Here is a 12,700-nt window from a genome sequence, read left to right on the forward strand (position 1 = left end):
TTATGCCATAACCATGTTGTGTGTAGTGTGACCTCAACCTTACCACTGCCCAGTTCTGTGGACTTTGGAAACAGTAGGTCAGATTGAATTGCTTAATTCCTTGTCACATTATATTATTTTCAACCATTGAATGTCTGAGAGTGAAAAGCAAGGACTACAATAAATAAGCAACATACATTTCCTGACTGGTATATATAAATTGATGCTTTGTTAATGATTTGTTATGGCCATTTTGCTTTTGCCATAATAAATTGTTTATCTGTTAAGTAACAGCCAGAGCTACATAAAAGTGAATGGGTGGTCAACACGTACCATGCAACAGTGAAATAGTGGCATGTCATAGTGACATGGTGTTAAAGCAAACTGTTCAAAAGTAAATGAAACTGTAGCATGGTGGACACCAAGCTTTGGACAACATTTATGTTTCACTGTTTGAGCCAAACATTGCACACACCCCAAATCTATCTGCTTTTTAAATATACTTTGTAAAATACTGTATTGACCATCTGGGATTTTAATTGAAATATATCTCATGTACTGTTGTGATTGCACAATATAGCATGAACAACGTACACTAACTGAACACTTTATAAGGAACACTATACTAATACTGGGTAGGGCCTCCCTTTGCTCTCAAAACAGCCTTCATGGCATGGATTCCACAAGATGATGGAAACATCCTTTTGAGATTCTGGTCCATGTTGGCATGACTGCGTCACGCAATTCCTGCAGATTTTTCAGGTGCACTCTCATACTGCGGTTGTCTTTCCTTGAACTGCTTTTGGTACGTACTAACCACTGCATACCAGGAACACCCCACAAGACCTGCCCTTTTGGAGATGCTCTGACTCAGTTGTCTAGCCATCAGAATTTTACCCTTGTCAAAGTCGCTCAGATCCTTGCGCTTGTCCATTTTCAAATCAACTTCGAGAACTGACTGTTCACTTGCTGAATATATCCAACCCGTTGACAGGTGCCATTGTAACAAGCTAATCAATATTATTTACTTCACCTGTCTGTGGTTTAATATTATGGCTGATCGGTGTATATATGTGTGTATACAGCAGCATTTTATCACATTGTATGAATGTAACCAAACCTAGGAAAATGATCAGATGACTGAATTAAGTAACCAAATTAATTTACTTCAGTCATTCATTAATTCATTCATTCATTCATTTGTTTGTTTGTATTAGTTTGAAATAACACTCAAAACAAACCACATGGTATGTTAAGTTTTTTTAAATTAAAAAAATAAATAAAAACTATTAAAAGACCACCAGAACTTGCATATGGACATTGGCTCTGTCCTAACATGATAGGGGGGCAAGTTAACCTGCCCTAAAATGATTGCTGAGTTGCACAAATAGATTGAGTCACATGTACATTAAAAAAATATTTAGAAATGAGTTAATAATCCATTTTGAAGTGACTGTTGTCAGCAAAAACTCTACCATAAATAAAAAGTCAGTCTTTCTGTGGATTCACAAATAACCAGGCATGAGAGCTGTTGTGCTTGTCTTGACTCTGGCCCTTGTGGGTAAGTTATGATTTGAAATTGGTTATTAGGTATTACATTGATTTTATTTCCTAGAAAGGAATTAAAAGCATTCACTAACCAATAAGATGAAGTATTTTATAATATGACTATATAGTATAACGTTTTTTTCCTTTTTATTTAGCGAGTCATCAGACTAACCTTGGTAAGTAATATTTTTTATTATATTATATTTATTATATTACTTATAATATTAAGAATATAGTATGATAGTTTGAACACATTGGTACATTATATTAGAGAAAATGAATATAAAATATTTAATCAGTTCCAGAGTTTGCTGCGGGTAAGACCTTTGTGTACAAGTATGAGGGTTTGCTCTTGGGCGGTCTGCCTCAGGAGGGTCTGGCCAAGGCTGGTGTAAAAGTTAGCAGCAAGGTTCTCATCAGTGCTGCAGCCCAGAATACCTTTCTCATGAAGGTAAACATATTCTTTATTGCATGGATGGTGTCAAAAAGAAAGGCATACATGGTTAGCCTGTAATTTGAACTAAATGTAGCAAATTTGCAATTTTGTTTAACCCATAGCTCCAGGATCCACAACTCTTTGAGTACACTGGCATCTGGCCCCAGGATGCTTTCAATCCTGCTGCAAAGCTCACCTCAGCACTAAATGCTCAGCTTGTGATTCCCATTAAATTTGAGTATGCCAGTGGTGTGGTAGGTAAGATATTTGCCCCTGCTGGAGTCTCTGCTACTGTCCTGAACCTGCACAGAGGTATCCTCAACATCTTTCAGCTCAACCTCAAGAACACACAGAATGTGTATGAAATGCATGAGGTAAGAGCCTAAACATGAGTGATATTTATTATTTATGGTATTAAAATTCTGTTCTGACCCGAAATCGTAGCTAAAGCTATTTCATTCTCAAAGGCTGGACCTCAGGGAGTCTGCAAGACCCACTACATGATCAGTGAGGATGAAAAGACCCATCAGATTGCTGTGAGAAAGTCCAAAGACCTGACCAACTGCCATGAGAGAGCCATAAAGGATATTGGTTTAGCTTACACTGAAACCTGTGTTGAGTGCCAGCAGGTAATTTCAGAAGCAGTCAGTGAGTTCTTTCTTTGCAAGTGAATTCTCTAAAGCAAGAATCACACTTAATTATTTAATTATTTCCTCACCGCAGAGGCTTAAGAGTCTGACTGGGACTGCAACATTCAGCTACATCATGAAGCCCACAGATACAGGTGCTCTGGTTTCTGAGGCCATAGTTGAAGAGGTCCATCAGTTCTCACCCTTAAATACAGTAACTGGAGCAGCTCAAATGAAAGCCAAGTATGAATTATACTCTAATATTTATGTCATCATGTCATGTGGAAACATTTATAGATATACTTCTGAATACATTTTTCTTACTTAGAAATTATAACAAAATTTGTTATTTCTCATTTCAGGCAAATTCTGACTTTAATGGAGGCGCAAAATGCCCCTATTGCTCCCCATGCAGGTGAATACTTGGCCCGTGGATCCCTGAAGTATGAATTTGCCACTGAGATTCTTCAAACCCCCATTCAGCTTCTGAAGATCAGTAATGCAAAGGCCCAGGTATCATTATTAGTTTATATTGCAAGAGCAAGAGTGTTGTTATACTGAATATTGGCATGGCTGTGATTCATCTGTAGGCACAATGCCATAGGTCAAGTGCCACAGGTAATCACAGCAGTGCTGATATTCAGTATAACAACAAAATAATAGAACAAAAAATTAAAATAGAGTAACTCGAGACACAATATGGCCAAACATTTTATTTATCTTTGCTCTGCTAATGCATATAGATCCCAAAGAAGCCACAAATGGAGAGAGCTAGCTGGCTAGGTTGCTGCTTGTTTGGCCCACATTGATTTGTACATTCCTGTTAAAGGTGCATCTGGTGAAATTAGCTTACTTTCATTGTTTTTAACTTCATGTTATGAGCATTTATAATTTAAGTCAAAAGTTATATTCATGAAAAATATATCATTTGCCATGGCCACTGATGATGTTGCTAACTCTACTGTAGCAACGGTTTCAGTATAACAACCTATAGCTAGAATTAGAATTTTGTGGCTAACACAGACAAGCTGAGTGATACAAACAGTGAAAGGTACCAGTGCTGTTATACTATATATCAGCACTCTTAGAATGCTGCTTGACCATCCAAATTAGGTGACCGGAATTAACTGTTCTATAAAATACATCCTTTCATTTTCCTGTATTCATTTGAACAAAATTCTTTTCTCTTCTCTTACAGATTGTAGAGGTCTTGCAGCATCTGGCTGCAAATAATGTGGAAATGGTTCATGAGGACGCTCCTCTGAAGTTTGTCCAGCTTGTCCAGCTCATGCGTGTAGCTACCTTTGAGAGTATTGAAGCTGTATGGGCTGAGTACAAGACAAAACCTCTTCACAGGTAAGGTTATTTTGAATATTACCATAAAATTAAAGTAGAGTTTATTTGATTTTCTAAAATCCTTATTGTGGCAGGCGGTGGATTTTGGATGCAGTTCCTGTTGTGGGTACACCAGCAGCTCTGAAATTCATTAAGGAGAAGTTTCAAGCTGATGAGCTTGCTGTCCCTGAATACACTCAGGCCCTTCTGGTTGCTTTGCACATGGTCACCGCTAATCCAGATGCCATCCAACTCACTGCTGTGAGTGAAAATCTTTCATGTATTTCAAGTCCAGCAGAACCTTGTAAAAATATTATAAAATATTTTAACCTTTTCCTCTCTCAAACAGAATCTTGCTTCGAACCCCAAAGTCAAGACTATTCCAGTTCTGCGTGAGGTGATCATGCTTGGCTATGGTTCCATGATTGCCAAATACTGTGCTGAAGTTCCTACATGTTCTGCTGATCTTCTGAAGGTATAGCCTCTGTTCATTCATGCACATTTGTATAAACAGTTTCAGCAATATTACATTACTGTACTTAAAGACAGTAAGAACTTATATAAAATGTAGTTTTCTCCCTCTCTCGCTGATCATGAAAACATTACTAGGTTTCAGACAAAATATAAGATCAATTATGACTACAGTTATTAGAGAATTTATCTTATGCTCAGATACAATAGTAAAGTTGTGTTTCTCAATTTTTATTATTAGCCTATCCATGAGACTGCTGCTGCAGCTATTTCCAAGGCTGAGATTCCTGAAATCACACTGGCTCTTAAGGCTCTGGGCAATGCTGGTCACCCTGCCAGCCTTAAAACCATCATGAAACTCTTGCCTGGATTTGGAAGTGCTGCTGCTGCCATTCCCATGAGGGTCCAGATTGATGCCACCTTGGCTCTTAGGAACATTGCTAAAAAGGAGCCAAAGCTGGTTAGTAAGGGATGATGTATAAACACGCCAGCTGTTGTGGATTACTCTTCAATGTAATCATCTTATTTGTTTGTTTCAGGTTCAGCCAGTGGCACTACAACTTTTCATGAACAAGGCACTCCATCCTGAACTGCGCATGGTTGCCTGTATTGTGCTCTTTGAGACCAAGCCATCAACAGCCCTTATGGCCACTCTTGGTGGAGCTTTAGAGAAGGAGCCCAACATGCATGTTGCCAGTTTTGCTTATTCTCATATCAAGTCTCTGACCAGAAGCATGGCCCCTGATTATGTGCATGTGTAAGAATGCTTTACATTTTATTATTACAATTAATTCGTATAGTTGTATACCTAAGCCACAAGTAATACTTTTTTTCTTGCAGGGCTGCTGCAGCAAATGTTGCTATCAGGATGTTGAGCCCCAAACTGGACAGACTGAGCTATCATTTTAGCAGAGCCATTCATTTCGATTTCTATATCTGTATGTTTCAGTGTTTTATGATTTCATTTGTATGTTTCAATGGAAAAAAGGTTTTGTCACTACAATTGTTTTTTTTTTTCTGTTTCAAGCTCCTTTCATGGTTGGTGCTGCTGGTAGTGCTTACATGATCAATGATGCTGCCACCACTTTTCCCAGAGCTGTTATAACTAAAGCACGAGCCTACCTGGCTGGAGCTGCTGCTGATGTTCTTGAGGTAGAAATATGCCTTTTTGCAATATCTTTAAATTCATTAAGATTATATATTTTTTCTACTCCTGGCACTGCCATTTATTAGTTTATTTCAACCAGTTTGGTGTGAGAACTGAAGGACTCCAGGAAGCTCTACAGAAGACTCGTGCTGCAGATGAAAATGCTGACCGCATGACTAAAATAAAGCGTACCCTTAAGGCTGTAAGCTACTTTTAACAATGTATCAATTTAATGCCTCTGCTGTGTAGTTTGAACTATACATAACTTATAATGTATGCCCTTCCTCTGTTTGTACTCCAAGCTGATGGACTGGAAGTCTATGCCAACCAATCAACCACTGGGTTCCATCTTTGTCAAAGTTCTTGGACAGGAAATTGCTTTTGCCAACATTGACAAAACCTTCATTGACAAAATCATCCAACAAGCAGCACAGGTATTTTTAATAATTTCTTTCATTTAGGTAGCAGGAAACTGTTCTATAAGATTGAAATGTAACATATAGTACAAACATGATTTACAGGTTATAGTTTCAATATCCTTGAAATAAATAATTGTGATTAAAATAAAAGCTAATGTAATGCACAATCTACAGACTGCTACTGGACCACAAGCTCGTGAACTGTTGAAGGAGGCTGTTAAGGCATTGCAGAAAGGCATTACCTTCCAGTATGCCAAGCCCCTGCTGGCAGCTGAGGTGCGCCGCATTCTACCCAGTTCTGTTGGTGTGCCAATGGAGCTTGGTTATTACACTGCTGCTGTTGCTGCTGCAGCTCTCAAAGGTATTGTTTTTTCTTAGTAATATCATACTCATGTAAAGCATGTAAATGTACTAATCCGTTTGACAAAATTATTTAATTCATTCTTATAGTTCAGGCAGCTATAACCCCTCCTTTACCTGAGCATCCAGAGACTCTCACTCTTGATCAGTTGATGAAGACTGATTTCCAGTTGCAAGCTGAGGCCAGACCAAGGTACACTTTCAAAGAGACACTTTACAGACAGAAGTTTTGAAGGTCATGGAGATGGGAAATTTATATGAACCTATTCACATTGTTTTGCTTTCAGTGTTGCCCTCCAGACATTTGCTGTGATTGGAGTGAACACTGCCTTGATTCAGGCTGCTGTTATGGCCAGAGGAAAGGTACACACTGTTTTACCAGGAAAACTGGCTATAAGAGCTGACCTTCCAAAGGGCAACGTAAAGCTGGAGGCTCTGCCTGCTGCTGTTCCTGATCATATTGCTGCTGTCAGGTAAGAGAAAGACAAGTGAAAATCTTTGCCTCTGCATGAAAACAAAAAATTAAAAAGCTGATAAATAAACAACTGACTAAAGAGGGAAAAAGATCAAGCAATTTCATTGACTATGATATCCTCAGCTTTGAGACCGTTGCTGTGGCCAGAAACATCGAGGACCTCCCCACTGAGAGAGTAGCATCTCTGGCACCTCCAATGCCCTCTGATGCTGCAGAGAGGTTTATACCTGCCTCAATTCAGAAATCCTTGTGTGGTTCTCTTCCTTATTTTAACATCAAAGGATGTCTTAAGTTTGCCTCCCAGAATGCTGGCTTTATGGAGTTAAATCCTCTGTATTATATTGCTGGACGACACTCAGCTCAAATTTCAGTGGAAAGAGGTAAATAGAGAAGTCAAAAGATTATCGCCAAGATCTGATTAGATTTAATAATAAAAGTTTGTTTGTGCTTCAGGTGATGGTCCTGCACTAGAAAGACTGGAGGCTGAGGTACAAGTTGGACCTAAAGCAGCTGAGAAGCTCATGAAAGAGATCAGCCTTGTTGATGCTGATAATCCAGAAGAAAGTACCATCCTGTTGAAACTAAGGGAAATTCTGGAGGCTGGACTGAGGAATGTAAATTTCAGCTCAATCAACTACTCTTCCTCTGCCAGCAGCAGTAGGAGTGCCAGCAGCAGTAGGAGTGCCAGCAGCAGTAGGAGTGTCAGCAACAGTAGGAGTGTCAGCAGCTCTATGAGTTCTTCCAGTGCCCGTGTGTCCAAGGTAAAACATTAGCATATGACTGGATAGGGAGCCTGATAACGAGTTCACTATATAATGCACTGCATTGTGCAAACAGAAAACTTTATCATATACAAGTGTAATGTCTACATCCTTTACATGAATGTGTATCCGATGCTTAGTTTGAAATACCATTTAAATAATAAAAAAAGTATTTTATTTTCTTTTTACTTTTTACATTCATGTCAATTTACAATGTTTTTTTTACAGTTTTTACTGTTTTTTCCTAGAATACAAATACATATGGTCAGTTCTGGAAATTCCATAAGGATCAGGTAATTCTCAATCCCTTCAACTTAATGTTTTTATTAATACATTTGTGGTCTGTTTTTTGTTTTTTTTTTGTTTGTTTGTTTTTAATTTTTTTAATAGTTGTTTTTTTTTTTTTTGTTTTTTTACAACAAATATGTTTACAAAAAATCTTTTTTTAGTACCTGACACCACAGGGAATGTCAAAAGCCAGCAGCTCATCTAGCATTGAGACCATACAGAGAAAGGTAGAATAACATTTGTGGCATGAATTAATAGACATCTTATTAGACAACCTAACTCCTTAAAAGTGGTGTTTCTATAAGAATTATCAAGGTCCATGTTTATAATTTCAGGCTAACCTACTTGGAGATGCTGTTCCACCTGCTTTTGCCATCATCGCTCGTGCTGTTAGAGCTGACCGCAAGCTGGGATACCAGTTTGCTGCTTATTTGGATAAGCCCACTTCAAGAGTACAGGTTGTGTTTGCCTCTATTGCTGAGAGTGACAAATGGAAGATATGTGCTGATGCTTTACTTCCAAGCAAGCATAAATTCGCTGTAAGTCGCTACAAAAACTTCTAAAGAGAAGTGTTTTTAAACAGTTTCTTTTTATATAATCTAATGATTTCTTGTTTGCACTGAGCAAATACTCTCCTATTAGGCCAGGTTTGCTACTGGTGAGCAGTGCCAGGAATATTCTGTAGCTGTCAAGGCTGAAACTGGTCTGCATGAGGCACATCCTGCTGCACGGTTGGGATTCGAATGGAACAGAGTACCAAGAATCCTAACTATTGCTATCCCCTATGCCAAGTGGTACTGTGTCAAAAAGATCAAAGCAGCAAATGTATTGTAGTGTGATGAAATTATACTATAAAGAACATTTTTCTTCTTCTACCAACAGGGCAAGGGAGTACATCTTTAAGGTAGCTCCCCTGGCTGGCGTTAATGCTGATAGAGCTGAGAATAATGAAAGAGAGATTGACTTCACTTTTGCCCTACCCACTCAAAAGTCTCTCAGCATTATTATGAGGATTCCAACGGTGAGAAATATGGCTGATCAAGTCTTTGTATGGTTTAATATTTGCAAGTAAATATTTAAAATTTTAATGTGGTTTACCCTTCCAGATGACACTGTCAAAGCCAGCTATGCCTCTTCCTATTGCCCTGCCGATTGAACAGGATGGAACTATTCCAGCTCTCAAGAATTTCGACATTCATGCCATTGTTGAGAAATGGCTGAATGATATCCGAAATAGCTGACTTATTTAATTACAAATATGTAAATTAATTAAATGAAATAAAGAGCATCCAAAAGGCAAAAAGTGTTTTATTTTTGTGTGTCCAGTTTTTATTTTTAATTCTGTGTGGTTTGGTCAATGATCTTTTGTTTAGATTGAAATTTTTCAAATCTATGACAGAACTTCCAGACCAGAGCTTGCATTTGTCCCCAGTTCTCCTTAAGTTGTTGTTCCTCTTTTGGCTGCTGTGGGGATTGCCACAGCAGATCATTGGTCTGTGTATTTGATTTGGCACAGTTTGGCACCCTCCCCATTTTCATCCAGGCTTGGGATCAACACTGAGAGCACACTCTTGCATGCATGGTTGGTTCCTTGGCCAGGAATCAAACCCAGGCAGCAGCGGGGAGAGCACTGTGGCCTAACCACTAGTACTCCAGAAATACCCAGTGCTCCTTAAGTATTATATAAAAAAATGTATCTAAAAAGTATTTCAGAAATGTTTTTGCAGTATATTTTTTGTGCATCAGTTTAAAAAAAATTGTAAGCATAAACAACAAGGACATAAACGTGAACAGCTTTTCCCAGCCATTTATAATTTTTCTTTTTAAAGAAAGATCACATTTACACAAGTATTCAGGCATCTTGTTATTGCTATTAGAATACTAACACTTGAATTAGAGCTCAATTGCATCCCATTTCCGATGATTATCCTTGAGATAATGGAATGGAAATTATCCTTGAGTTTTTACAATGTGATTAAAGTTGTTCTGCGCTAAAATCAATTTGATTAGAGTAGATTTGGAAACCATGCATTTCAGAGCAAAAAACAAGCCATGCGGTCAAAAGAATTGTCTGTAGTAATCCAAAAAGAGGAATGTATATTGAGGCACATACCTAGAAAATGGCAGATACTTTTATCAGATTCTGAGAATGATTAGAAAAACTCATTAATTTTAATTTAGAGTAAGTCCAACGTACCAACATAAGAAAAAGCTAAAGGAATCTGAATGCCCTTTAAACGTACATCAAGAACAGCGAAGAGCACCAGGCAGTGAGGGCACAGGAAGGGGAGCTTAGATCACACACACTTTATCAGGGATTTACAACATGAAAGATCACTTTGGTATCATGTTGGTTGTTCTTTCATTAGCTTGTATGTTTATCATATCATACTTTTAGTTCACCTATGCTAGGAGATGCACCTGCAGTTTTGAAAAAAAAAAAAATTTAAGAAAGAAGATTTATTTTAAGAATATTTATTAATTAATACATTCTTACTGAAGAAATATTTAACCTAACTTGTTAGGCAAGAAAACAACAAACAAGATGTATGCATGTAAAACTAAAACTAACCACACACTGTTTGAGCCATAAACAGTGTTAGTTAAGCCTTTTGTAATCACATACAATCCTGAAATTCATGTTTTGGTCAAATTTAATACTCTCAAAAACGATGACAGGCCATTCAACGGCAATAATAAATATATAATACTGACAATTAAATAAGCCTATAATCCATGTAGAGTGCACAAAAGGTAAGCTTGGAGGGGACAGCATCTTAATTGGAGACATGCTCTTTATTATCCTTAAAAGTGAAAGGGAAACTTATGGTGCAGGAGGAGGATGTGGGAAGTGAGGCACCAGCAAGGGGAGGCTGAAGTCCGGGTTTAGAAGCACTGGGAAGCTGGTGAGTGCCGTCTTCCGTCTTTCGAACGCTCATTCCGCCTCCAGACTCCAGTGCACCCGGTCTGGCTGTCCCTTCTTGGTTAAATCTGAGAGGGGAGAGGCAATCGAGGAGAAGTTGGGCACAAACCTTCTGTAATATCCCGTCAATCCCAAGAAGGCACGTACCTGTTTCTCGGTAGTGGGGTGGGGGTATTCCTTCAGAGCCTCGATCTTCTTTTCTTGTGGCATCGGGAGTCCACATCCAAACCGATACCCCAGGTACTATGCGTCCATGAGCCCCAGATGACACTTTTTGGGGTTGGCTGTGAGCCCCGTCTTCCGGAGTTCTCCGAGGACCTCCCTAAGGTGATACAGGTGATTGGCCCAGGTGGTAGAGTGGATCATGACATTGTGAATGTAAGCGGTGGCATATTGGTGATGGGGCCGCAGGATGATGTCCATGAGGCTTTGGAAAGTAGCGGGTGCCCCATGCAGCCCGAAGGGAAGAATCTGGTACTGCCGATGACCTCCAGCGGTGGAGAACGCTGTCTTGGGTTTGGCGTCGGGACTTAGGGCTACCTGCCAATAGCCCTTTGTCAGATCCAAGGTGAAAATGAACTGGGCTCTCCCCAGTCACTCCACTAACTCATCGACCCTAGGGAGGGGGTAACCGTCAAACTCGGAAACATGGTTCGGTTTCCGGATGCTCCCATCGGGCTTGGGAACTACGACAATGGAGCTGGACCAGGGGCTGGTGGACTCCTCAATAATTCCGTCTCGGAGCATCCAGCTGACCTCCTCCTCGATTGCCTTCTGGCGGGCCTCTGGGACACGGTAGGGCTGCCGTCTGTCCACGACTCCCGGTGGGGTTTTGATGTCATGGTGGACCAAATGCGTAAGGCCAGGGGTAGAGGAGAAGACGTCGACAAACTGGTCCACCAGTTCAGACAGCTCCTGGCTCTGGGCCGGCGTGAGCTCTTCTCCTTGGTGGACCAAGGCACGCTTCGACAGATCTGGGGAAAGACACCTAAAAGGAGACACAGCAGGGGCAGGCTCCGTCCACTTTTCGAGCAGGTTGATATGATATACCTGTGTGTCTGCTCACTTACCTGGCTGTTGCAGGTGGTAGTTCACGGGGCCCACCCTCTCGAGGACTGTGTAGGGGCCCTGCCACCAAGCCAGGAACTTGCAGATGGCATCTGGAAGGAGGAGGAGGACCGTGTCGCCGGGTTGGAATACACGAGTTTGGACATAAAGGGCGTACCTTGGTCAGTGATGACGTCCTTCAGTTTTCCAACCCGGCTGCAGCTCATGGGCGATGTTCCGGGAGGTGGCCTTTCAGAGGGGTACTGCCTTGGGGTAACGAGTAGAGCAGTCCACGATTACCAGAATGTTCTCCTGGCCCCAGGCAGATTTGGGCAGCAGCCTTACAAGATCCATGCCGATCCGCTCAAAGGGGATGCCGAAAATGGGGAGAGGGATGAGCGGCCAGGGAGCAGGCTTGTAGGGTGAGGTTCGCTAACACTGGGGGTACTGCTGGCAGAAGGCCCGAATTTCTGCCTCCATCCCCAGCCATAAGAATCTGTCCTTCAATTTTTCCAAGGTGCGGTAGGGCTTTCGTCCGAGTGCGGGGCACGACGAGCAGCTCGCAAGGCTGTCCTCTTCTCTCTGTCTTGTAGTACAGTAGGCCTTCCCGCACCAGGAAGTAGGCCGTGGGGAGCCGCTGTTCAGGGTTCTGAGGGACCCCCTGGTCGACTCATCCTCCTTCTGCTCCTGGCCGAAGTTTCCCTCTCGGGCAACCTGTGAAAACACAGATGACACAGGGTTAGCGGGGATGGAGGACTCACCTGCAGAGGTTGCCCCGGTGTCTTCTTCGCTTTGGGCTAGGCAGGCCAGCCAGGCCCTTGCCCGTTTGGGTTGGGTTTTCTTCTTCTTGGGAACCTTCCTCTCTCCAGCCCTGGTGAACCC

At 40.9% G+C, this 12,700-nt stretch overlaps 1 protein-coding gene across 2 annotated transcripts; it reads left to right on the forward strand.

The window, feature by feature from the left end:
* The first annotated feature begins 1,500 nt into the window (after window positions 1-1,500).
* Window positions 1,501-9,089, forward strand: LOC113531757 (vitellogenin-like). Of its 2 annotated transcripts, none has more exons than XM_053238372.1 (27): window positions 1,501-1,540; window positions 1,683-1,703; window positions 1,827-1,978; window positions 2,086-2,337; window positions 2,431-2,592; window positions 2,687-2,835; window positions 2,955-3,105; window positions 3,791-3,948; window positions 4,023-4,188; window positions 4,277-4,402; window positions 4,640-4,858; window positions 4,938-5,155; window positions 5,239-5,336; window positions 5,426-5,550; window positions 5,646-5,747; window positions 5,848-5,979; window positions 6,139-6,325; window positions 6,415-6,517; window positions 6,612-6,797; window positions 6,923-7,179; window positions 7,253-7,560; window positions 7,809-7,853; window positions 8,025-8,075; window positions 8,184-8,387; window positions 8,491-8,642; window positions 8,731-8,869; window positions 8,955-9,089. In XM_053238372.1, exons 1-27 carry the CDS (start codon window positions 1,501-1,503, stop codon window positions 9,087-9,089), a joined length of 4,038 nt encoding a protein of 1,345 aa, XP_053094347.1. The 2 variants fall into 2 exon arrangements, with proteins under 2 accessions (XP_053094347.1, XP_053094348.1); XM_053238373.1 differs by having other exon boundaries at window positions 7,253-7,551.
* The last annotated feature ends 3,611 nt before the right edge of the window (window positions 9,090-12,700 follow it).

This window comes from Pangasianodon hypophthalmus, chromosome 11 (genome assembly GCF_027358585.1).
Source record: "Pangasianodon hypophthalmus isolate fPanHyp1 chromosome 11, fPanHyp1.pri, whole genome shotgun sequence".
NCBI lineage: Eukaryota > Metazoa > Chordata > Actinopteri > Siluriformes > Pangasiidae > Pangasianodon > Pangasianodon hypophthalmus.

Bases quoted from the DNA above. Each gene is read 5' to 3' on its own strand.
- LOC113531757 (XM_053238372.1), top strand. From the start codon at position 1,501: ATGAGAGCTGTTGTGCTTGTCTTGACTCTGGCCCTTGTGG. The intron at 1,979-2,085 runs GTAAACATATTC...TTTAACCCATAG, and splicing joins AGAATACCTTTCTCATGAAG to CTCCAGGATCCACAACTCTT. The intron at 5,748-5,847 runs GTAAGCTACTTT...TTGTACTCCAAG, and splicing joins TAAAGCGTACCCTTAAGGCT to CTGATGGACTGGAAGTCTAT.